Below are 27,161 nucleotides of genomic sequence, written 5' to 3' on the forward strand. Positions count from 1 at the left end.
TTAATGCAGAGAAACAGCACACACACACACACACACACACACACACACACTTACATACATAACTAATCCCCCTGTTTCAGCAACTAGAGCATGTCCCCCACTGAGCTGTCTGCTTTTATAGATCTGCTAAGCTGGGGCTAATAACACAATGTGCTAGCGATATAAACTATACTATGGTGAGGTTAAAAAAGCAGCAAGCTGCTGCCAGGAAGGATTTATGTGCCTGATATCCATTAAAACTAAAGAGCACAGTCAAATGTAAGGCTATAGCTTAATGTAAAGAGTAGCGGACAGAACACTGCACACCATTTTATTTCCATTCATGAGCAGCATTTTTGAAGGCCTGGAAATCGCGATATCTCTGCCAAGCTCTCCGCCTTAAAAATGCAATCTAGCACTCCAACACAGGACACTAAAAGAGGGTGCAGGAGGGAAAGACAAAAGACAGAAAGAGAGAGAGACCAACAGACACAAAGACGGAGGAATAGACAAAAAGAGACATACAAAAAAGTGAAAGCCAGTCATTCAGAGAGCGAGGGTGGGAGAGGGGAAAAGAGAGATACAGAGAGAGAGGGAGAGAGAGATACAGAGAGAGAGGGAGAGAGAGAGAAACAGAGAGAGAGAGAGAAAAAGAGAGAGAGAGAGAATGGAAGGCGAGAGACATGAGTGCGTGTGCCAAGAGTGGAGCCACAGACCTGCTGGCAGCTCCTCCACACCTCCCTGCACAGTCGCTCCACTCGCTTCAGCTTCATGACGCCGCGCAGATGAGCCACGCTCGGCTCAGAGACAGACGCAAGCGCCCCGGGATCGATCCCTCCACTCCCACAGCACAGCACAGCACAGCACAGCACAGCACAGCAGAGCTCCAACACAGCCTTCCCACCGGGCAACTGGCCCTCTCTCCCTCTTACTGTACACCTCTCTATCTTTTTCTTCTATTGTACCTCTCTATCTCTCTCTCTCTACCTCTATCTCTTTGAACATCTCTCAGTACCTCTCCATCTCTCTCTCTGTGCTTCTCTATCTCTCACTGGTACTCCCGTTCTCTCACACTCCTTCACCTGCGAGCTCAGTCTGGCTCTGAGCGGACTGCTGGACACTACTGTTCTCCAAATCCCCGTCTGGGAATACCCGGCCATTCCTCTGGCCCCAGCGGCTTCCTCTTTCTGTGGTGGACCTCCCCCACCCCCCCCCCACACGTCACCCTCACATCAACACAGGCCGGCCTGGTCACGTTTCTCAAGAAGAGCGGCCAAAAGCCCAGAGGAAGCCAGACTTTATCTATGTATAACAAACACCGCCGAAAGGCCAGCAGAGCACTGAGACTGAGACTACTTTGGCATCCATACTACTGCAAAGTGCAAACCATTTAAATCACTGGGGCCACACACACACACACACACACACACGCACACACATGCGCACACACACACGCGCACACACACACGCGTGAGGAGTGAGGGCTGCACTGGACAGTGGGGAAGGGGGGCCTTAATCACACTGCATGTTGTGTTTATGATGTACGTATGAGATTTGAATGAGTCTCCTCCTCACGCACAGTGAACAATCTGCATGTCTCCATACAACTGTGTCACTCATCTGTGTGCTAATCCGGCTGTGACATTTACTGATTTATCTTTGTTTTTGTAAACTTTAGAACCGGTTCTTCATTAAGTGACGTGTGACTTTGTGGTGGTCAGACTGATTAGATCGTACATCTCATAGATGAATGAAAACAATGAGATAGATGGAGAGTAGAAATAGGCACTAAATCACATCCCAGTTGCAAAACAAGTAGTCCGGAGAGAGTAATTGTAGCAGGAAATTTGCCCAACTCAAAGAAATACAAATATTCTAAGCAGTTGTTCTAGTTGTAAGTTAGGCCCCAAGGCCCTCCTGAAGATTCAGTCATTTTATTCACTGCTGAGTTTCCTTGTTAATGAGACCATGCATACCATGCAATTCTGACCAGCCAATTGAAATGCTCCACTGAGCAGCTACCATGTGAGCCAATTCATGAATCATTAGCAACAACTGATGAATCCATTTACCACCATTTCCAAACTATGATCTCTTTGTCCAAAGAGTCCAGGTGGCATAAGGTCAGCTGAAGCGCAGGAGGAAATTTCAGGGCTTCAGATTACAAGCTTTCACCACTGAACCCAGGCGACCCCCCAATCTGTTAATTAGCGAAATTCTTGATGAGTGAAGTTAGCCTGACAGCAGGGTTGCCTCTGTGTGTGTGTGTGTGTGTGTGTGTGTGTGTGTGTGAGAGGGAGAGAGAGTGTTCCTCTGGTTTGAGGTGAGATGGGGTGAAGCGAACTGCGCTCGGCTGGTGTGGAGAGGTGAGGTGAGATGAGAGGTAAGACTGTACCTGTCCACCGAGTTGTTTCATTAAGGGCTGCAGCTCACTGAACAGGTCGTAGCCTTGATGGAAGAACGTCAGGTGGGCGTACATAAAGGACAACATCTGGAGTGGGCAGAGATGAGGAAGGAACAGACAGACAGAGAGAGACAGAGAGAGAGAGACAGAGAGAGGGAGAGAGAGAGAGAGAAAGAGAGAGAGAGACAGGGAGAGGGTGAAGTCAAGTGGATTTGCTCAATCATCTCATACAGCCAAATTACAGCACATTTCAGTATTCAGCATTTATTAGACCACAGTGAATGCAGCATAGTTGTTGGTCTGGTCACCATGGAGCAAATAATAAACGTGACTTGGGGATATTTCATCATTTGGGTAAAATTAGTTTGGGAATTTGGGAATTAAAGTATAGTTCCATGTCAAATCAGCCTAGAAAATTGGCATGCTTCATTTTCCGTCTTGAAAGTTTTAAATAGGAAAATTACCGGAAATCTTAGTCACTTTTAAGCGTGATGCTAGCAGGCGAGATGCTTATGGTCTAATCCGATTCAATGATCTATGCTAGGCTGGAGCTAAAAGTGGATGAACCAGACTCACAGGACGGCTGGATGAACTGGAGAAAGGGAAAAATCAATTGTTTAACTCGAGGGGAGGTGGAAAATGAGCGTAATTCCCCAAATGGTGGAATATCCCTTTAACCATGTCAAATGGAAACTTTGTAGTATTAATATATGCATCACCTAATATTATTAAAGGTAAATTTCCTCATTGACAGAGAACGGCCTGTCTTTCTCCATATCAGTGAGTGACTCATCAGTTTGCTAATAAAGCAATGGCACACATGAAGATATTTACCGATTTAAGGATTTCTGATCTTCTTTTGGACTGGAGGACATTAATCTAGAGAGAGAAAACAGAACAGAAAAATGATACACTTACTGTATATCCATTAGCACATACATTTACATGTTGCAGTAGTGATTAAATATAATCTTTTGGCAATAGGAGAGCAAATTCAAGTAAATCCTCAAATCCCAAGTCTCTTCACCAGGACCATATTGAGGAGGCAGACAATGAAATGTCCTTTAAATTAGATAGCACTAAAATATTATGAAATAATTAGCGCATTCAGTCATAGGCCAATGAGAAACATACAAGGACATTTTTGTATGGAGAAAGTTGCAAATAGCCAGGCAATTATTTAGATATTATTTTTGGAGAATGACTGATGTAAACGAGAAAGTACCTAACATTGTGCACAGAAACAACAGGGACAGTGAAACAAAACAGTGTGACAAGAATAAACCACATTAAATAGAGAAGTGTGGTCAGTCCATCTGCCTGGAAACCTTCCCTCTCACCACTGACCACTACCTCTTTGAGCCACCAGGGGGAGCAGCGGTCTTCTCCCTGTGGCGTCCCTTGCATCTCTAGAACCACAGGCCCCTCCATCGGCCCGCCCCACCACCACTGAGCCCTCCGGGCTAAAATATGAGCCCTTTTGACAGACTTAATTAACTTTAGAGGGCATGACACAGCGCTCACTGTTAGCGAGTCGCTTCAGGTTAACGAGATTTAAAGAAGGGGAGCTGATGAGGTTGTGTGCAGAGTGGTGAGTGACCAACGCTCGCCCTCTCCCTGTCTCACTGGCTGACAGAGGGAGGACTGTGTGGTGAAGCAACCAACGCCTGAGGAGGGACACACACACACACACACACTCACTCACTCACTCACTCACTCACTCACTCACTCTCACACAAGCCTCTCTCTCCCTGGCACTGACATGCGACAGTGAGCCTGTGTGTGTGTGTGTGTGTGTGTGTGTGTGTGTGTGTGTGTGTGTGTGTGTGTGTGTGTGTGTGTGTGTGTGTGTGTGTGTGTGTGTGTGTGTGTGTGTGTGTGTGTGTGTGTGGCCAGTGGACAGATCAACAGCTCTTCCCCCTTTCACAGCCAAGATCCAAGATCTGGTCTGCGTGACTGCCCTGCATGAAAGAGGAACGCAAAGAGCTCTCACTGACAGGGCAACAGTAGCATCTGTGGCTAATGCCTCACATGGATGCTAATGTAACTGATGCGCTTCCTTAATTAAGTCAAGAAGAGAGACAGAGACAGAGAGAGAGGGAGAGAGGGAGAGAGAGAGAGAGAGAGAGAGAGAGAGAGAGAGAGAGAGAGAGAGCAGGGAAAGGCAAGGCAGATCTAAATAGAAAAGCAGTGAAAGCCACAGAGATACAGAGTCAGACACAGCATTAAAAAGATAACACAAAAAGAGAGAGATCTACAGAACGAGACAGAATATTAGATTGAGACAGAGATAAAGAGAGAGGGGAGAGTGAGAGAGAGAAAGAGAGAGAGAGAGAGACTCAGGGGAGGGCAGGCTTGCACATAAACAGCCTGCTCTCATTTCCATGCAGGCTGGTCATTAAAAAAGGTCAGCTGTGCTTGCAGGATGTCTGCCGTTAGTCCTCTGGGCAGCTCTCTCACAGCTTTAGAACTCACATGGACAGTCAACACAGAGGACACATGCCGCTACATAAACACCAGCCCCAGTGGTGACACAGATGACTGCTTTCCTATTAGTCCACACAATCAGCTAATCCTTCTCAGTGGAGGCCTGCACATGTGTTGTGTTGAAGTGGCTCAGAGACGGTTACTTCAGGGGGCCTGCACATGTGTTGTGAGCTACGCACCTGGAGCACGTAGTCGAGGACGATGTGGCGGAAGCACTTGCGTGTGGCCGTGAGGATGCTGGTGGCCTCCTCCACCTCGTGCTGCTTGTTGCGCGGCGCCTGGGCATTCTTGGTCAGCGCCGCCTCCTTCTCCTCGCTCACCTTGTCAAACTGCTTTTTGGCGTCCTTGAATTTCCGCAGGTCTCTGCCAGACAGCAAGGGAGGGAAGGAGCGGGAGAGAGAGAGAGAAAGAGAGAGAGAGAGAGAGAGAAAGAGAGAGGAAAGGGAAAATATTTCATTTGATATGGCCCTGCGCTTTCATTTCAACTCACGCTGCGCTAGCACCTCCCTGTGATATAACTATAAACAACCATGACTGTTGCGAATGGAAAATAAAAAACAGAATTTACTTGTTGCACTTTAATTACACAAAATGACAAAATGCCTGCAAGTTTTGCTGAGGCTTAAGAAATACTTGTTTTTCAGCACTTTTCTACCACAACAGTTAATTCGGTAATCGTGCTTCCCAGCACTACACATTAATGAGTTTGTGAGTCAGAAGGCTGATTTTGAAAGCACGCTCTTAATCTCAGTAATTATAATCTCGGTCACCAACCCCCGAGCATGAGGTCATAGTGACACCGAGCGACCTCTCAGCATATGATTTGTGGCCTATGGGAGAACACCAGCGGAGGGAAGCCCTGTGTGGATGGAGAAATGTAACATGTGTTTTACATGCGCATAGATCTGTGGCGCAGTATGCATAGTACTCACTCCTTCATAAACGTCTGGAGTTGGGATTTGATTGATCTCTGGGCTTGGTCAAATAGTATCTGTGGAGGAAAATAAACCACATAAGAAGAGCTTCAATGACAACACGGTGGTCTACTACTTCACTCAGTCGACCCAATCTACAAATGGAGGCTAATTTGTGCTTAGTCCGTGCCATGATTGAAGCTATTAACTTGATAGAGCTGGGGGGAAAACAAAATAAAACAAAAAAATCCCATGAGGCATCATTCTCAGATGAGGGTTTCCCTACAAAGGCCACTCCAGTTAAACAAATGGCAGTCTGAATGATTTGGGTGAGTGAGTGAGATTGTGACAAACACTCCAGCTGCCCCGTGCTTCCAAGATCATGTGCTTAGTCGCGCTCAATAGAAACCTGAACCGCATATCAGCTGATCTTATCGTGAGGCTCCAGCAATGACTCACTACAGTCAGGCCAACACCACGCTTCCTGCTTCCCCAGCCAATCAGGAGGCCCATATGGCAGCAGGTCAGGGGCTCCCTTCCAAATCCCACCCAGGACAGCAGGCCACTTACCGGTGGCTGGCAGCACGGTGATAAGTATGGGGAACTTCACTACACTTCCCTCTAGCAGGGTTTTTATAACAATGCATTCAAGCTAACTATGATTTTTTTTTAAAAAGACTTTATTAATAATGTTGGAAAGGGGAAATGCATGAGGAATTGAAACTAGTGGCTAAAATGGGGCTTTGTGCTATTAGGCTCAAGTGTTCTTCGCTTACTGTGTGGTAGTTGATCATCTCTTGCAGGCTTTCAGCAAACTTTGTCAGGCTAGACTGCGAACAGAAATGGAACAGACCATTAGACTCCAAATGAAGTACAAGTTGAAAACAGACTGACAAGGCAAATGTTATAACAATGATAACTTTTTCGTTCTCTTCATATGTTTTTTTTTTTGGGGGGGTTTCGGCAAACAAGCTGGTGTTATGCCAGATTACCATATGATTTTATAATCCAGCTATTCTGAGAGTATCTCCTCTTGTAGCACTACCAACAACTAGACATGCTAATTCTAGCACTTACCGCCTGACTAAAACTGATACTTGCCTGTATGGAAGTAGCACTTACTGCTGCACTAACCTTGCTGCTTACCTTGTCCTTACTGCCCTGTACCTTGATTGTTTCCCTTGGGTAAAAGGTGTCAGCGAAATGTAATGTAAGGTAATGTAAAAGTGTGCAGGATTTGAAGAGGATTTAATTTAACATCTGGATAAATTAGCCTACGCTCACAGAGTGGGCTCACAATGCTGCTTTAAAGAGTTTCTTTCTAAATACATACTAGGGCTGGGCCTCGTTCCCAGGGGGAGGGCGATCGAGGAAGGGAAATATACAGAATTTACAGGAATGCCAAGCTGTTGAGTACACAGACTGAGCAAACAGCTGAAGTGCAAACAATAAACCCCAAGACCCTACTACAGCGGACACTAATCGGGAATCCCAAAAATCTCCTGATACAGCCCATGGGACTGTCAGACGCTCAAACGGCCACAGTCTGTGCAGGGCAGGCCACTCTGTTTAGCGGGCGAGTCACGTACCTCAATGACCTCATCTCTGGTGGACTGCTGTGCGAGCTCCCGGATGCCATTCACAAACTGCTTGTTGGCCGCATTGTAGGCCTTTCCAGCATCAATCATGCCAATACATAGTTTCACCAACTAAAGGAAAGAGACAGACAGACAGAGAGACGGGGGGGGGGGGGTTGTAAAAAAGCTCTGTGAATAATGGATTCAAGCATTCAGCACTAGCTAGTCTCAGAAGCAGTCCTCCCAGTCATCAGCCTTAATTCCATGTGGGTGATATGGGTGAGCTTAAAGCAATCTGTACTGTCGGATTTCTTTAATTAGCCTATTTCAGGCCCCTCATTTAAAAATAAACTGACACACCAGATCAAGATGAGGGGAAAAAATGAATCTTACGTAACGCAACACATCACTAACAGGATTTTCTCGAGATGTCTTCACATCCCACACAGTCACAGTGGGTGAGGCAAAGCTAAGAAATCAGAGCCACTGATTGTCCTGCTTCTGCATACATTAGCTAGTGTAATTGCTCTTAAGCAAACCACATACTTACAAAGCATACATCCAATGTTTAAATATTAAAGGGTAACCTTTAGGGAAAAATAATGCAATATCTCAGACATAAGTGCTGTGGATGTACATTAAAGGAGATTAGAGGCTAATTGGATGATGGACAATGCTGTATGCTATGCTACTGTTGTGGTGCTTGGTAAAAGGGGCTCAATTGTGGGGCTGTAATGTGCAGCCCCAGAGCACACAGTGTACTCGTGGAGCTTCCTCTTGTTACCTCTGCATTTATGCTTGTTCTGATGTACAGGGCCACTCTGCGGTGCCAGACGTGGACAAACACTAGCCTAATCCACCGTGCTATACGACTCTTTGCTTTCATTAATGGCTCGTGTTTGCCTACTTCTGAGTGAGACTACGTTCCGAGAGATTTAACTCCTCTCTCAATAAAAGCTGTGTTATCCTAGGACTTAGGCTCGGTGGTTATGGGGGGGTGCTGTATGTGAGTGTGTGTCTGTTTGTGTGTGTGAGTAAGAGGAGAGTGAGCCACAGCGTTTCTAAGAAAAGCGCCCTCCTGAAGTCCAGCCCTCCTGCTTGGACCACTGCGGAGTGTATCCTTCCGCCTGCTGACCAGGGGAAGTGACACCAGCACAGGGGAGTGAGTCACTGAGCCACAGGACGCTGGGTGGGTCTGCTCTATACAATACAACTGCATCTCTCCACCGACCTCTGCTCAAACAGCAGCTAGAGTGGACACCCGCATTCCAGTGTTCCACGTAAATATGTGACTCACTTCATACCACTCACACACACACACACACACACACACACACACACACACACACACACACACACACACACACACACACACACACACACACACACACACACACACACACACACACACACACACACACACACACACACACACACACACACACACACACACACACACACAGTAGTCATCCCCTACTCCTTTCTAACATGCACTTAACCTTTCATTATTGACAAGCCAGGATTAGAGCAGGGCGATTGCTTAATCTGGGTCTACTAAGGGGCATAGGGGGTGAGTAGCTGCGTCTAGAGGAGGGTGAGCATGGAGGGGACAGATGGGGTTACGAGTGGAGCTGTGGCATCTGAGTTTCCATGGCGGCAGGAATGAAGTGTCATTGTTCCTCGCCTGCCGGCTCTTTTGCTGACCGTACCTTGTCCAGCTTGGTCTCCAGTTCACAGACGTCCCCCTCCACCTCCTCTATTGTGGCCCTGTGGTGAGGAACAGAGGGATAGAGAGAGAGAGAGAGAGAGAGATAGGGAGGGAGGAAGGGAGGGAGAGAGAGAGAGAGAAGAGCATGAGAGACAGGAAAAGGGGAGAGAAAGAGACAGATGGACACTGAATATTTTTGCCAAAGGAAACTGGGAAATGGTGATGCTCTCAATTATTCACACGCACAAAAAAAAAACAGAAGGATATTGCGAAAGAAAAGGTGGCTATTGCAAAAACAATTCTCAACCCACAGAGGAAGCGAACAATGACAACACACCAAAAAAAGAAATCACAGAATTGGCTCATACTCCACACATGTATTGTATACACAAACACACACACACAAACAAGTATCTCCAAAATGAAAAAAAAAAGCACAGCTTGAGGGACCAGATTTAGAGATGCTACTTCTGGTATGGCCGGAAGCCTGTATCTGACATTTATGTTAGGCGAGCGTGACGAGGCACAGCGTAGCTCTCCCCCAGACACAAACTCCCTCCGGTGACGCACACTGCCCCGACTCCAAGGGAAGCTCCGTCCAGTTCCCGACTCTGCGAGTGAGTGAGGAAGAAACAATCTCCAACAGTGTACGTACACCATGCATTCACACTCACAATAACATCAAAGGGTTATTCCCCACACACAACTAACAGACCAACATGCACACAACAGAAGCCAACAGAATGAGTCAGGGTCCAATAATGAAGAGTTCAAGACCTAACATGCCCAGAGTAGAGGACAATTGATGGTCCCAAAGTGAAAATATACACAGTGAAGTTCAAAGCAAGGTGCTTCTGAAGGCCCGAATGATGGACCGATTTGTGTTCTTCAAAGAGGGGAGCAGTTTGAAGGGCTGACACAGAATGGCTGGGTTTCCCACTCTACCTCTTAGATTAAAAAAAGAAGCAGACACAACAGCGGGCTCACTAACTAGTGGTTGAAGCGAAAGCTTCAAGTGTTTTGACAAAAGCCAAGCGCTTTGGATAGACCACAGGTCAGTTTGCTATTTCCATCCACCACCACAACAGAAGACATGCTAAAACCTGTTTTGTCTCCAGATGGAGCTATGTGACTCAAACTCAAACACATGGTGTTGGGGAACAACACTCTGAAGAGCAGACTCCAGTTCTGAGTAGATGCTAGCTAGCGACAAATATGGAACTGACTAGACAACCTATGGGAACCAGTTTGTGCATACCAGCTTCCTTCTCTTTTTAGGAGAGGACCTCCAAACTACAAACTAACTTATGCTACGCTATGGTCATGATGACACTTCATTTCAGCTTTGTTCTTTGGATCTCACAGCATAGCCACTTCTCAACATTATATACGTCATAGCATTTTGTGGGCTGTTTAACAATTAATGCTGGACTTTGTTTGAAGCTATCATTAGGCCTACCCTTTCCAAAGAAGAGTAATGCAACAATCCCAATGTGCATTGCAAGCTTCATTTAATTTTCTTCAAAAGAAAATTAGATTCGGGAACAATACATGAAATAGCTTCTGTTGCAACCCTGGCTGGGTGATGAAGTTTACTCCCTCCTCTCCTCTTAAAGTGCACCCAGTCCAAACACAGGCCTGGTTAGAATAGCATTCAGCTTAAGGAATATTCTAATTAGAACTCGACTGGTATGGCCTGTCTTGAATGTGAAGGCTGCACTTGATGGTGTAGGCCTATAGCAAATTCTACAGCAAAAGAATGTTTGGAACATTCTAATGCAACCATGGACTTGGAGTCTTGTAAATAACAGGAAGAAGAGGTGAGAGTTTATCGAAGGCGGCTCTAGTGTCCAGTGCAATGTTGGCTCTGGACTCACATAATCAAAAACACAAGGGAGAAGGATCGGCTAGCCAGTGACTGAGATAATACTGCAATGAGAAAGAGAGACAGAGAGACAGAAAGAGAAAGAGAGACTGAGGAGGCGATGAAAGACAGTCCGGGTGGGGTGGGACTTGTCCATGTGGTTTGGTTCTGAGATGGTTCTCTGGGCTGCTGTTAGGGTTGAAAGAGTCTCCGGCGTAATCAGCGCGCAGTTGTGGCCAGTGTGTAGAGGATAATGAGGCTCCCAGATTAGAGCTGCGATACCCACGGCAACCGGCACGGAGACCCGCCCGCCAGCTGTCGCCGCGGCCACCTCAGAACATCTGGCCGTCACCACAGAGACCGACACAGATCACAGGATCGCAAAAGCGGGGAGGCCAAGGATCTCAGACGACAATTTTCTCACCCAAACGAGCGACTATGCTTGCAGTGAACTAAAATGGGACATCTATAAATAGCCAGTGGAAGCAATAAAACAGCTTGAGTGTAAACTGAACTGTATCACCTTTGGTATAAATAGGTCAAAAAAAGAACCCATGGGCAAAAAAAAATCAGAAAGGAGGGACACTTTCCAGAGCTCTGCTAACACCACCCTTTCTCTGCACTGTTTTTACACCATTTATTTCACCAAATTGACGTCTAGCCTACTAAGCTATCTCTGACAGCCTGTGGATTTGTAAAGGGATCTGAAGCCACTGTGATTTACGGACTAAGACCGGCCGTCATACTGCTGAACCAGCACAACTCCATGGCTTGGCAGCATGAGCCACCAGTAGGGAAAAAAACCCTTTGTAGCCACCACCCTATTACATAATCAAAGTGAAGCGCTAACTATGCCTAAGACTAATTTATGGCCCAATAGCCTACAATGAGCAATTTACATGATAAGCAACAGGCTCCTCTAATTTGAGGTTAAGTCTGGTCATGAGCCTCAACGAGAACAAATTTCAGGCAACACTAGAGGCGGCTGTTTTTCTCTAACAGCTTACCCAGCCCTGTAACAGATCAGACCCCAAGTGACAAAATGAAGGACCAACTGGGAAATTATTGTGAAATCAGTCCATGCTTCCTCTAGCCTTAACCCGCCCAAAGGGAATCAGGGAGTCAAACGATAGCTAGGCTACTTCTCATGTAGTTGTGAAACATTTTTGTTAATTTCTCCTCAGTTTCGTTCTTTGTGTGAAACCTGACCAGGGTGCTGGAAGAGGGAACTTGGGAAAGTGCTGACGGAGGGATAAGAAAGGAGGGGCGGCGGAAAGTAGGCCGCTGCGCTGCCTCACAGCCACGACCTTGGAGCATGTCCAAAGCGTGTCTGGGTAATGAGGGGGGGTGGGAGTCACGATAATGAGGGGGACTTCACGGGGAGGCTGTGGCACAGCTCTCATCAGCAAGAGAGCTACACTATCTCCTTAGCACAAGCAGCCGGACACCTGGTCACCCGGTCATTTGGAGGGGCAAGTCTGTCCTGCCTGTTTACTCTACTCTGCGTTAAGATGGCTGAGGTTCGTACTCTTGCAAATTCCATCCAATCCTATTAAGGGGCTGGTATTTCTCCTACTGTGAGAGTTCCTGGACTCAAATAATCTGAGGAGACATTGTCTCTGATTACAGGGATTCATCCTTGACAACTGCACATTGGCAAATTTGTAAATTCCATGAAACATTCCTGGGATTTTCTTGTTACACGAGGAGTGGATTTTGAATGGATAGTAAAACAAATAAAAGAGCAGGTTGGCATGCCAGTACCCAGCAGATTTTCTCTTAGTTGTACAGTTATGACAACACACAGCACTCAGGCTCACAGACAGGATTCTAGCTAAATGGCTCTAACTGCACTGAAAGCTCATTTATTTATTTATTTATTCTGCCACTTAATGTCTTAATATCTTAAATCAAGTCTCAAAAGAACCAATGATACTTCTGACAAAAACTAATGGCCGTAGTAATCACACCATTATTCACCATGTCATGTAAGAAAAGCAGGTGTCCCATCCCAATTTCATGACTTGGCCCAAGGGTTTAAGTGCTTTTACAAACAACTAGCTTAGCCAAAGTGATCCTGGAGGACTCTGTACTTCCATGGGATTGAATTGGAATCCTGCTGCACATTCCATCACTAGGGCCACAAATGCTGTGTAAAACATTATGGGTAATACTCTTCCCAGACAAGAAGCAACAACTAAAATGCTCATCTGATAATACTGCAAAGTAAGCCAAAAACACTGTTATCATCTTTAGTCGTAATATCAGTGTTGTCATTATCTGGTGCTTAAGTCTAAACACAACAGACAATGCCAATTGGCTCTCTAGAAACCCTTATCTCCACTCGGTGATCAGATCATGCAAAAGTGCTTTGTGTCAGACAGAGCATTTTGGAAAACACTCAAGTATCTGTCTATGGCCATCTAAAGTAAAAACAGTACCCGCAGAGAATAAACACGTGGATAACGGTACTGGCTATCAGATTCAAGTGTTTGGCATGGGTAATGTGTGGTGTCAAGCATTCATTTTCTTTTATTTAATATGCATCTTTAAAAGAGATATCAACATAACTTTGAACTTCAGCCAATAACTCATTTATAACATTCTTAATCCTTGGCATGGGGAAAAGTTTTGAATGGTGCCATGTGCAGTAAAGGCATACAACCCACTTACAGCTAATCTTTCCACAGGCGGCAGGTTTTTTGGGTGTGTGGACTGGACAGGTGGGCCCATGAGGTAAAAGTCCACCTGACTACATGGCGTCGTGCTCCTGAAAGCAGAGGTGTGGCCTGCACTCACTCACTCACTCACTCAAGTCCAGGGCTGAAGCCAGGCCACGTCCCTCCTCCGTGCGCTCCCATCAGGTCACTGGGGCAGAGCAGGAGACAGCTGGAGACACCTCCCCGTAGCGGCTGCCAGAGCACTCACTCCAGATGTGCTCCTGCTATGTCAGCAGCAGTCCAGTCAAGGAGGAGGAAAATATATTGGATGTGCTATGGAAACCTGCTGCACACAGCAAGATTCATCTGAAACGTTCATGCCCATCCACTGCGTGTTTTATACAGGGATGTTATGGGTGTGCAAAACAGTCCACCTCAGCTCAGGCCGTTAAAATGTTGTCTTATTACTGAGGTCTTTCCCAATATAGTGAAAAACTGCTGAAGAAAGTGAAGCAGTTTCCAAATCACATCCACCAGCGTGCTTGACAGAGCTGACTGTTTCCATATTTTAGTCACAGGTCTAATGCTACATATTTAATCCCTCTAACCCGAACTAAAATAATGCACTATCAGAGGTAATGTTTCCTATAAGAACGAGTTATGGTCAATCTGGGCACAGTATAGCTGAATCTTTGTTAGTGTCTGGCTCATATTATCACACTCTTAATCTCTGAAACCAGATGGGCATAGCTGAACAGATTTTTTATTCTTATTTGGTCCATCTGAAAGAAAACAGCTTAGGTCACATTTTGAGCTCCCAGTGAGCTCTAATCTTGGGCTTGAGCTGTGCTATTTGCCCTCAAGGGCTGTCTCGTCTTTAGATTCGGCTAATTCATTTATCTGTTGTGAGCTACTAACAAACTAAGAAAAGAGTAAAATAGAGTACAGGTTTTAAATAATGGTCTGCACAAGCTATTCAGAACCACAATGGACAGGCTCATTAGTCCCAACTATATGCTGAAAACATTTGTGATGAACATGTGACGAGACCTACTGTCAGACACAGAGTGAGGAGAGAAAGGGCCTTTCCTCCATCAAAAGCACTTCATTTAACAGGCCACTCAGCTCGGATTTACTGACAACCTTCAAAACAGCAATTTCAACACTCCATGTCAGCCAAGTCCTTTCCGTTTATATATTTGTGACGTCTATAGGTCTGCCAGTAAAATCAGTATACTACTAGTGTTTACGACAGCAAAATAGTGCAAGTCTCAAATGTTTCTTCTTCTTTTTTTGTTTATTCTGAAGGTCTTATCAATTGTTTTAGACAAGATTCAACAAAGGATCTGACAGACAGATGAAACAAATCACATACAGTATGGATGTGATGGATGTATGGATAAGTAACAGCACATGGGCAAGAGATACTAAGCAGTATCATATATTTTGAGTAGACATCCTCTTTCAGGTAGCAAAATGATCTAGCTGGATTAGACGTGCTTGCTATCTCATGTCTCATTTGAATATACAAAAGAGTGGGCATTTTCGCTCTGTTGGCACTAGCCCAGGAGTTAGACCCATATGTGCCAGGACCATGTAGTCAAACAGGTTTGTCATACACACTCTACAAGAGACAGCGTTGTTGGGGCCCCAGCGATCCATCTCAGGCGCCAATCAAGGACAACTTCAAAAAAACACCTTTCTGCACTGCAGAGGTGAACAAAAAAAATCACACATTATTTTCACTGCCAGCTGGAAAGACGATACGCTATCCCCCAGGATCAGGCACCAGGACACGCATTCCTGCTAGTATGAGAGAGAGGGGATGTGAATTGGACCAATGGCCTTTCGCTCACATGCTGATGTGGAGTGGAACACGAGCCTAGGCCTGGCCCCTTTGTTTTGGCTCTCTTCCTGCCATTGTTGGGAAAAGCCACACTGTTGAAGGAGTCGGGGGGTTCCCGTTGAGGTAAAACATCTCACTATGAGGGATATGAGAGAATTGGATGCTCTTGAGAAACCACATCACTCTGATGAGATCATTCATTTTTCCAATGAGTGTGTGGGACAGGGGTGGGGTGTTTTGGATGGGATATGTTTGTCAATTTTACTTCTAAGGAGCTATCAGGTGGGCGGTCTGGGGTGAATTGTTTGTGTGTGAGTAACAGTTGATATCTTCTGTGCTTGTGCCATGGAAAACCTGTTCACAACACATCTAAGCTTAGACCATCCCCTCATGACATCAAGCCTTCCATGCATGTTATATCCTAAACATTAATTATCATTTAATTTCAGCTTACCATAATCACATTCTATACATTAAAGGGCCACTCACTTACATTTGATGTGTAAACATAAACATCATCCTGCTATTTTCTTTCAGAGGCTTCATTGCATGAAGTATTTTTGGTTCTCGAGGGGGGATGGTACAGTAAAGTGCTCCATCATAACCCGAGGCTGTGTTTATCAAACATTTCCTGTGGACATCGCCAACACTAATAACGGCTGCATCGCCATAGCTGGGGAAGCATAGATAATGTCAGTGAAATTGAAGAGGGACAAGGGCCATCAAATTTAATAAAAAACCATCAGCATAACCTCCATTTGACTTTTTCAAATGGAAACATTGACAAGGAAACGGTTTCAGCCTGTTGCTGAATCACAAGCAGTTTAGGTTGTAGATTCAGTTCAGCTGAAAACAAAGTTTAAAGCTCTTGGTTGTCTCAAGCCTCAGATTCAGCAAGGGCAGCATATCAACAAGAAACACTGTAGGCCTAGTGTAGATACACTCAAAGCCAGAAGCACACTAATTAAAGTTGAGTCAGTTATCTCTTTTTAAACAACCCCGCACCTTTGTAAACCCGTCACCCCTTTTCAGCCTTGGACTGATTTTGGACACAAGGAGAGAGGATTGTAAAAAGGTCAGCTTATTTCCATTTGAAAGAGACCCACGAAACAGAGAGAGGAAACACTACTAATGTGCTCTCCAGCCATGTGTCACATTTTCAGGGCAAGAGTAAAAATCTCTCCACTCAGGAGGGGCATCATACAAGACATACAAATGGAAACAGATGTCAGAAAACCTACAACCATTCCATACTGCCCCATGTGCTAGTCATTTTTTCATCCATAACTATTTATCCTTCCTCCACTCTGCCAAATTAAACATAAGGGGGGGGGGGGTCAAAGGTGCAAGGCAGCAGCCCTCACTAAAGTGGAATGGAAACATTAGGCCAAAATACTGCAGAATACAACCGAGACTGACCCTTAGAACCTCTCTTCAACCCAAAATCAGTCCAGCTACAGTGGAAAACCATCCCGTGGTCATACAGCACCCTCATCCTGACCGCCGACTAAGATTTCTAATGAGCAGTTCAAAACGGTCTAGCATTTCCTCGACTGAGCTAACTGATTGCCGGAGTCCCACTTCTAACTAAGCTTATGTCCACTGCATCACCACAAGCGCTCCTAGATCACTTTTTTTTTCTCTTTTGCTCATCCCCTGACTGATACAGATACGCTCTCTGAAGAATGAAGAAGAAGGAAAAAATGGCTCTATTCAGTTTCCTGCAAACAACTTTCTAACATCTGCTCCTCATTTTCAGAGAGGATGTTGCTCTGTACAAGGGAGAGAGGGGGGGGGGGATAGAGTAAGGAAAGAGAGGGAGGGGTGACTTTCACAAAGCTTGGAAAGCCCATGTCTGTGAGGAGAGGACAAACAAACAGATTTCCGCTGCACTGGCTTTTCTGGAAGGCAGTGATGGTCACACCAAAGATGGCACAGACCAGAAATTACTTATAAAACATCTTATTGGTATGAAAATGCCAAGTGGTCCTTAAGTTTCAAGGTAAACTTTCTAGTGATATTTTGCTTCTTAACCGTTGACCTACACCATAAAGTCACATATTTTACATCATTGTACTTCATGTTGACCTAGCTGCAAACAATTTTAGACCAATCAGTGTTTAAACACCTCTCACTCTTCATAACTTAGCCACACTTCTTTTAAAATCTTAAGATGCTATGGTAAAAAAATATTATAGCTCAGCATGGAAAAGACACAATAATGTAGGTGTGCACCGATGTAAAATATCAGGCTTATCTTGCAATCAAGGGGGGAAGCTGCATGAGTGTTCCTCTGACTAACAAGATTAGGACCACAAATCGACCCTCTGAGGAAAGCCTTTTTCCTACAGTGACGTTCATAGAAACACAATGAAAGTGACTTCGCCAACATAACAAACAGATGACATCACGTGGTACTATAGACAATTTTTAAGCCCTGTCGTACAGGATTTCAAAGACCTTCAACCTACCTATATACTATTCAAAACATTATAGCCTACCACTAATACCTTCCAAAGAAGGTAATGTTGCTTAAATAGAAGGTGAAATATGATTGAGCACCATTGTCTGCTTAGAATCACTGATCTTATATGTCTCGATTTAGAATACCAAAACTTTACTTTCTAGCACTTCTACTTTGCATGCAATCAACGCCGAACATACTTTCTTGACCAAAATAGCAGATCTGGTGACATTTTGCCTACCTGAACCGCGGGGAGTCCTTGAGACATTCTTCAAAATCCAGCATAATTCTCATCTTCGTTTATTATTTACCAGCACTCTGAAGAGTCTTGGGGTAACAAACTGCTGAGTAGTTTCTTAGAGTAATTCGAACTCCGTAAACTGGAGATTGCTGCCTTGCTAACCAGCAGCTGCCGTCTAATGGCTAGCCAGCTAGCCGTATGCTGGCTAGCAAATGAACACTATCGAACAGTCTGTATCATAAATATGACCTGGCTTTCCACAAACCTAAACCTAAGCCTTTGTTAACAAACGACTGCCCGTACTTTCAGAATAATGTAACGTACACTCAGTTTGGCAGGTCACTGGAACTAGGGGGAGGAGAGATTTCGTACAGACGTAACCAGGCTGACGAATCGTTTATCCCAAGTTTCCCGATGGATGAAAAGGCATTTGAGTGACAGCACCAAAGAACCAATAAAACTACAACGTTTCTGTTCGAGGCGGGCTTTTGTCTCTTTTTTTTTTTGGCAAAGAACCAACAACGTTGTTTATAAATACCCACCGACAAAACCCTACTAAATATCCTCAGTGAAACATAGGCTACTGTAAAACTCAGCTTTGAGGTTTGCGTCTATCCACCCCTTATTCCATGATCTGAGTGCACTGTCAACATTGGATATGGTTTGCCATAGAAATAGTTTGCAGCAGCTGCTCTGTCAAGTTTAGTTCAGGAACCCGCAAAAACAGCACTGTGCCTAAATAAGCGATAGTGTCGAAAATTATGTCAATACATTAAAACTAAGCGGGGGGGGGGGGGGGGGGCGGTATAGGCTATATGCCATAGCAGTCACACTACACAGACTATAAAATGCTGCTGGGTTGTGCGTGGACTGTGGTCGTGGCCTGTCGAGACGATCTGCGATGAACACCTTGAAATAGCATAGCCTATTCATTTTGTAGAAGTATGCTGCCACCAAATGGAGAAAAGTATAACTACAACATAACGCCTACAAATTGTAGGCCTATAGATTACCCCAAAATGTCTTCAGTTTTGAAACACTTACTACACCTACTAGGCCTACTTTCTGAATAAAACAAAGAGTTACAGTGATACTTCAAAGTAGCCAACATTTACTGTGATGATAACATTTTACAACCCCAATTTCAAAAAAGCGCTGTGTAATGCTGTGTAAAATGTAGGCTAAATAAAAACAGAATGTGATCATCTGCAAATCTCGTAAACTGCAACCATGCATAGGCAATATCAAATGTGGAAATTGGAAAATATAAGCACATTTTGAATTTGGTGCCAGCAACGTGTCTCAAAAAAGTTGGGAGGGGGTCAATAAAAGACTGGAAAAGTTGTGTAATATGAACAACAAAAGGAGAAACATTTCACAACTAATTAGGTGAACTGGAACCATGATTGGGTGTCAAAAAGAGCATCCCAGAGATATTGAGTCACTCAGAAGTAAAGATGTGGAGGTAGTCATCACTCTGTGTAAACCTGGACAGATGATGAAACAATAATGCTTCTTACCATAAAATTACAAAGGATTTTGGGATTTCATCATCTACAGTACATTAAATCAACATATTCAGAGAATCCAGAAAAATCTTTAAAACAAGGCACAGGGCTGAAAATAAATATTGGATGGCCATGGTCTTTGGACCTCAGATCTCAGATGGTACTGCATTAAAACCCTTTTTCTGTAAAGAGCACAGTTAATGCTCCATTCACAAATGTGTAAACTCTACCATGCAAAGAATACATTTTATTTAGACACGATACAGAAATGCTGCATCTTATCTGAGCCTGAGCTGGACATTAAAATGGACGTAAAGTGGGAAAAGGTCTTGTGGTTAGATCAGTCAATATTTGCAATTCTTTTTGGAAATCATGGACTCCTCCGGGTTAAAGTGAAGAGGGACTATTCCATTATCCAATGTATCCAACTTCTTATAGTGCTCAGTTCAAAACCCAGCATCTAAGGCATGGGCATCTTGCACATCTAGCAAGGCACAATCAATTCTGAATGATGTATTTGCTTTCTTTTCTTTCCTTCATTTTATTATGGTAGGTAATTTTATTTTCATTTGTTTGTGATATTTTCATAATATGTTTTATGTGTAATGTGTCATTTTATCTTTTATGCATGTGTGTAGAGTTTCTTTTATGCATCTGGCCTGTTAACATTGGACCACGGACAACAGATGCAAAATAGCCTTTTTGACTAATTCTGGCGCATTTACATTTTTATGTTCATTGATGTGCACTGTCCATGTCTTAATAAACCTTAAATAAAATAAAATAAATGTACACAGGTTTTGAGCAACATATACTGCCATTCAGACAATGTCTTTTTCAAGGAAGACCTTGAATATTTCAGGAAAACAATGGCAAAATTTATTTAGCACATAATTAAACAGTATTTCTCCCTAGAGGAAGAGTGCAGGCACTGAAATGACCCCAGACTGTTGAGCAGCTTAAATCCTATATTGGACAGGAATGGGACAACATTTCATTCTCAAAATTAACTGGTCTCCTCAGTTCCTAAACATTTACAGAATATTGTTAAATAAAGAAGTGAAGCAACACAATGATAAAAATGCCCCTGTCCCAATTTTTTTTGAGATGTGTTGCTGGCATTAAATAAAAATTTAACATATTTCTTTCCCAAAAAAAAAAAAAACATTTCTCTCCTTCAACAGTTGATATGATGTTTTTAAACTAGTTTCAGTTAAATATAGGGTTGACATGATTTGGAAATAAATCATAGCTTTTTTTTAATTCACATTTTACAAAGCGTCTCAACTTTTTCGGAACTGTATGTACACTCTCTGCATCCTCTCAACCACCTAGATGCTGGGAATGGTTTTCCAACAGTCCTGGAGTTCCCATAGCCTACAACTGCTCCTTGGCATGCCTCCATGGTTGAAAAAACCCTCAAAAGTGTCCTATTGGCTGGCCTTTACATTAGAAAAAAATGTCAGAGCCCTCTAGTGTGCCACTTCAAACAATTAAGTTGAAACAAATAAAATTCAAGAACGTGTTTTAATGAGTGCCCTTCGTTCAAAGCTGCAATGCCCAGTAAGGTGCCCCATAAAATGGTTTATATGTGGTGTTCCCTATGTGTGCCCTTCCACTGGAAAAGGGTGCCAATATGAAGTGCCCTCTATGCTGCCCTATATGACAGTGTTCCAAAGGGTCATTTTCAATAGAATGCAGTGGAATGTTACATGAGAGAAAAAGAAGTGTCAACATAGATTCTCCTAAAGGGTGTCCCTATTGCCTCAATTTAGGGAAGTTTCATTCTGGATGCCCTGCAGTGGAAACAATAGCAGAGATTTCAGAGATGTCCTCCGTAATATATGCGGATCTTAAACGGATGTCTGACCCTTCGGGTGATTCAGATGATGCTTACATGCGGACATTATGTGTGAACGACACCGACACACATGAACAGAATCTCGCTTCGTTCAGACATGTACTCATTTGCATAATGTCTGTCTGAAATACTAGGGGGAGAGTAGTGTAAGAGCCAGGGACGTAGTCACCATAGACATTGGGGGGGACGTGTCTACTACTAGTGTGATAGGTGCCCTAAACTGAATCAATCAAATGAAAAATTACTTAAGAAGGATGTTCCACATTATTAAGCATGCGACAGGTTTCAAGCAATATTGGAAAGAAAAAGGCTCTCTCTGCTGCTGAAAAGCGTGAAATTGTGAAAACATTGGATATTTCCCAAAAACATATGTGTGGTCATCGTACTGTGAAGAAATTTGTCGCTGATTCAGAGCACAGGCGGGTTTGTGCAGACAAAGGCAATAAGGAAGGTTTCTGCCAGACAAATTCATAGGATTAAGAGAGCAGCTGCTAAAATGCCATTGCAAAGCAGCAAACAGGTATTTGAAGCCACTGGCCTCTGGAGTCCCGCGAGTCACCTCAAGGTGTAGGTGCAAGTGCATAAACCCACTATTCAGCCACCCCTAAACAATGCTCACAAGCAGAAACGGTTGCAGTTGGCTCAATAATACTACATGAAGACTAATTTTCAAACAGTTTTGGATGAGTGCCGTGCAACCTTGGATGGTCCAGATGGATGGAGTAATGGATGGTTGGTGAATGGCCACCATATCCCAACAAGGCTGAGACGTCAGCAAGGAAGTGGCAGAGTCATGTTTTGGGCCGGAATCATGGGGAGAGAGATGGTAGGCCCCTTTAGGGTCCCTGACGGTGTGAAAATGACCTCGGCAAAGTATGTAGAGTTTCTGACTGACCACTTTCTTCCGTGGTACAAAAAAAAGAACCGTGCCTTCCAGCAAAATCATCTTTATGCATGACAATGCACCATGCTGCAAAGAATACCTGGGAGGCTATTCTTCATTCTGGCAGCTCTGGGAGGCTATTCTGCAAAGACATTAAAGCAAACTCTCCAAGAACTCACAAGTTCAATGGATGCAAGAATTGTGAAGGAGATATCAATGAAGGGGTCCTATGTTAACATGTAACTTGGCCTGTTAAGATGTTTTTGATTGAAACTTTTGATTTAATTTATATCACCTCCTAAAGCTGCAAATTCAATAAATTACCATAAACTCTGTTGTGCATAATAATTTGTGCAGTGCATTTTGTGCATTTTTTATTTTTTATCATTGGGAGGTTTGTTCAATAAAATTCGAATTATACTATAACGGTTGATGACTTGAAAATTATACTGACTGTCATTTGCATCAACTATGTAGAAAAATTTAATTTGCATAATAATTTGGAACGCAGTGTACATTAGCCTACAATGCAAAATGTGAAAGAGAACCCAGGGTGATTTGTGTTCACAATGCACAGATAATGTGAACCGTGCCACAGACCTCTAAGTGAACTGTGCCGAGACCTGTCGAGGGGGTCTCAGTTCGGTTCGCGTTAGAGGGAGTTCGGTTGGCGTGTTCACATAGGCACAAAAGTCATCGATCTGAGTCGATCTGAGTTCATTTAGAAGCCTGAAAGGGACAAGTGAAAACACCCTAACTGGCCTAGGGTGCCAAATACTTTTATAGTTTCACAGACAAATATATTGATGTAATCTCATCTGCACTGTCCATGTTTCCTGGACTATCATTTTTCAATGTTCATTTCAGGCCAGAGCATTCGGCGTTACAATAACATGAGCAATCAGGTTAGTGTAGACCTTCACCCCTATTTCACAATGGAAAAGAAACCAAATCCAAAATCTGGATCCTGATCTGTATCCAAAACTAAGATGTACCGCAGAGTGGTACAAAATATGACCGCCGCCCAGTCCTGCACATTCTCTCCGCAAAAACAAATCACGCTTGTCAATTTGTCTCCATCTCCTACTCCATCCCCTACTTTTGTGTATGTAAATGAATGTGTGCATAGTGTGTGTTTGTTATTGTGTGTGTGTGTGTGTGTGTTTATCTGTGTGTGTGGGTGTGTGTGCCTGCTTGCGTGTGTGTTTTTGTGTGTGTGTGGGTGCGAGTGCGTGCATGTGTGGGTGTGTTTATGTGTTATGGTTATGGGATTTGGCAGACGCTTTTGTCCAAAGCGACATACAAATAAAAACAATACAATACAACAATACAAGTGAACAATTTAAAATGTTGGTAAGACTACATTAAGGAGAATAGCAATAACTAGTAAAATAGTAGAACATTACTTACCAGTGTAACCTGCAGTGATGTTGCACATACTTCATTCGGATGCTAATTGTTTACAATGTTTTGAAATGTGCCTTAAAGGAGAAAATCAAACACATAATATGCACCAGTCCAGCAGCTAAACAGGGCCAGGAAGAATCGATGTCAACACACAAAGATGGGGGGGGGGGGTTAAGGCAGACACCAACACACACATACACATACACACACACACACACATACACACACACACACACACACACACACACACACACACACACACACACACACACACACACACACATCCTGAATACACACGACTTTTTAAACACAGACACAATAAAAAGCATCGATGCACACACACACACACAACAACATTACCATTCACATTAACTAACATAACCACAAAAACAAAGATGGACACAAACACACATACTCAGACATCCCAACCTGAAAAAAGTAATTTCAGGGAGGTATCACAAAGCCCCACCCCCCAAAAAATAAAATAAACTTTAGCCTACTTAAATACAGATTAATATGTTGTTATTGTATGTTGGTCTCAAGGGCCCGCATCAACTTAGCCCATAACCACTCATTTGTGATTTTGCACCCCCCCTCCCCCCCCAAAAAAACAATGAAAATGCAATATTACCATGCAATATTGATCAAAATGAAAATGCAATATTATACTTTAATCACCTATATATCTTCAGTTGAGATGTTCTGAACTGCACCAAATTTAATTTATGATTAACTTGACATCCTCTGGAGGTATGCCACAATACAAGTTTTGTGGAAATCTGCAGGTGGTCATACAATAAGTGAATTTATGTGTTGAACGAAGGCTGGGTTGATGTTGAAATGTACTTTCTACTGAGATAAACACACACGTTCACGCACATTAACATCCCCTTGAATTTTGCCTTTTCACCCATTGTTCTGTAACGTTGCAACATTGAGCCACTGACAAGCTCTCACACACACACTTATAAACTGTGAGACACATTCACACAGTTATAACACACACATTCACACAGTTATAGTTGTGCAAGTGTGCTGAGTGTGTTTCACTAATTCACGGATTGGGATAAATGCAGAGACCAAATTTCCCTCACAGGATCAAAAGAGTATATATACTTATATACTGATGGTAATTTTGATACCACAGATTTAATAGAGACCCAGTCAGACCAATAATATGAAAAATCAGGAACAGAGTTTATTTACAATGATGCGCATCAAGGGAGAGACAGCATGACTTTATTTACAATGATGCGCATCAAGGGAGAGACAGCATGACTTCACCTAAAGATCCATCAATACTATACTTACTATACTATATATATATAAGTATATATATATAATACAACCACAAATCCGAAAAAGTTGGGACATGGTGTAAAATGTAAATAAAAGCAGAATGTAATAATCTGCAAATCTCTTAAACTCATATTTAGTTGCAAAAAGGACACAGACGACATATCAAATGTTGAAAATGACAAATGTGATATTTCATATGTTCATTTTGGTACCAGCAACATTGGGACAGGGGTTAACAAAATGCTGGAAAAGTTGTGTAATGATAAAGAAAACAAAAAGAAGAATGTTTCATAACTAGGGTAACTGGCAACACGATTGGGTATAAAAAAGAACATCCCAGAGAGGCATCTCTTAGAAGTAGATGTAGGAGTATTCATCACCTGTGTGGACAAATGATGAAACAATGTAATTTTAATGTTTCTTAACATTAAATTGTGAAGTATTTGGGGAGTTAATCATCTGTAATATAATTAAAATATTCAGAGAATCCAAATCTTTGCAAACAAGGCATAGAGCTGAAAAACAATATTGGATGGCCGTGTGGTCTTTTGGACCTCAAATGGCACTGCATCAAAACCAGACCTGTTTCTGTAAAGAAAACCAATGTGGCTTGGGAAAGCCTCTGATAACCATTGTCTATGTGCACAGTTTGATACTCAATTCAGAAATGCTAGTGTAAACTTTACCATGCAACAGCCAAAATTGTATTTAGACATGATACAGAAAATACCACTGTCTTTTCTGGGCCTGAGCTTGTTTAGAATGGACTGAGGTAATGTGGGAAAAGGTCCTGTGGTTAGACCAATCAAAATGTGTAATTATTTTTTATTGGAAATCATGGACACTTATCAAGTATCCAACCCAACTTTAAACACCCAACCCAATTCAGCGAAATTCTGGAAAGTGATTAAGTCACTCAAAGGTGTTTGATGTTGGATTCTAAAGTGGTAAATGAGAAAATGGATTTGTAATGCTTTTAATGACCACTTTGTCAAATTTGGTACTCTTGATCAATTGAATAATGTGGATATGGCACCAGAGACACAAGCCCATTTCAGTGTCACTAGTCCTGAAGAAGAGAGGTTTTTATTTTCAAATAGGCCTAATAACGCTTCCTTCTCATTTAGACCTGTAAACCAATCTGAGGTTGGACTGTGTAATTCCAAGTGTAGGAAAAGCTCTCTGGGTGCATCGGTTGACCACATCTCTTAAAGATTGCAGCCCCTGTCATTGCTGAACCTAATCAGCCGACGCTTTACATAAAGGAGGAGACCCAAGTGATTTGAATAACTATAGGCCAATCTCCAAGCTTTGTTCCTTTTTGTCATCATATTTTATATTAAGTCCTTATCTATCTGGGTTCAGAGCTGGGCACCCAGCTTAAACTTAGGGCATTGCTGTAAAAGAGCTTGATGCTCAGTCAATTTCTTCCTGAATAAAAAACGGTTGATGATGATGATGATCTACGACGGTGTGGAGGTGCATCTTGCACATCTGGCACAATCAAATCTGAATGATGTATACAGGTTTTGAGCAACATATGCTGCAATCCAGGCAAGGTCTTTTCCAGGGAAGACCTTCGGGATAACAATGCCTAAACATTATGGAATAAAAAAAACATGATTAAGAGATTTAAGATTGAGATGGAAAGTGGCAAACTGTTCCTATACCAGTGTAGAAAAAAACACTTCTGGCTGCATTATTGGCACTTTACTCTAGACACCCAATCAATAAACATACCAAAATAAAATAATAAAATAAAATAATATTAATAATAATATATATTATACATATATTAATAATAATCATAATAATAAAATACAAAATATTTGCTTGCTTTGTAGATTTTCAGAGGGATTCCAATTTGCACGATGGCCAGTTCTGTAAACTTATTGAAACTGGTGTGTGTGTGTGAGGGAGAGGGTGCATAGCCTACTAAATAGTAATAACATAATAAAATAAAAACATACTTAAGCAACAAATGTGCAATCAAAACTGGAAACAAACAAACAAACATAAATGATTTACTCTAGAACGGGATGTGAGACAGAGCTGCCCT

At 43.0% G+C, this 27,161-nt stretch overlaps 1 protein-coding gene across 3 annotated transcripts in view; it reads right to left on the minus strand.

Annotated features, from left to right (window-relative positions):
- LOC143116669 (arf-GAP with coiled-coil, ANK repeat and PH domain-containing protein 2-like) overlaps positions 1-18,458 on the minus strand; it is a 40,153-nt gene extending 21,695 nt beyond the window's left edge. For all 3 annotated transcript variants that reach the window (XM_076277940.1, XM_076277939.1, XM_076277938.1), the window contains exons 1-8: positions 18,145-18,458; positions 9,071-9,128; positions 7,374-7,493; positions 6,561-6,614; positions 5,803-5,861; positions 5,050-5,233; positions 3,218-3,262; positions 2,375-2,470 (exon numbers count right to left, since the gene is read on the minus strand). In XM_076277940.1, coding sequence (XP_076134055.1) covers positions 2,375-2,470; positions 3,218-3,262; positions 5,050-5,233; positions 5,803-5,861; positions 6,561-6,614; positions 7,374-7,493; positions 9,071-9,128; positions 18,145-18,197 — 669 coding nt within the window. In that variant the 5' untranslated portion in view covers positions 18,198-18,458. The remainder of the gene's footprint in view (positions 1-2,374; positions 2,471-3,217; positions 3,263-5,049; positions 5,234-5,802; positions 5,862-6,560; positions 6,615-7,373; positions 7,494-9,070; positions 9,129-18,144) is intronic.
- Positions 18,459-27,161: the final 8,703 nt, after the last annotated feature.

The sequence above is a fragment of the Alosa pseudoharengus genome, unplaced genomic scaffold (genome assembly GCF_046254945.1).
Source record: "Alosa pseudoharengus isolate Yale_2024_CS ecotype anadromous, Long Island Sound unplaced genomic scaffold, YU_APseudo_1.1 YU_APseudo_1.1_scf_11, whole genome shotgun sequence".
Lineage (NCBI taxonomy): Eukaryota > Metazoa > Chordata > Actinopteri > Clupeiformes > Clupeidae > Alosa > Alosa pseudoharengus.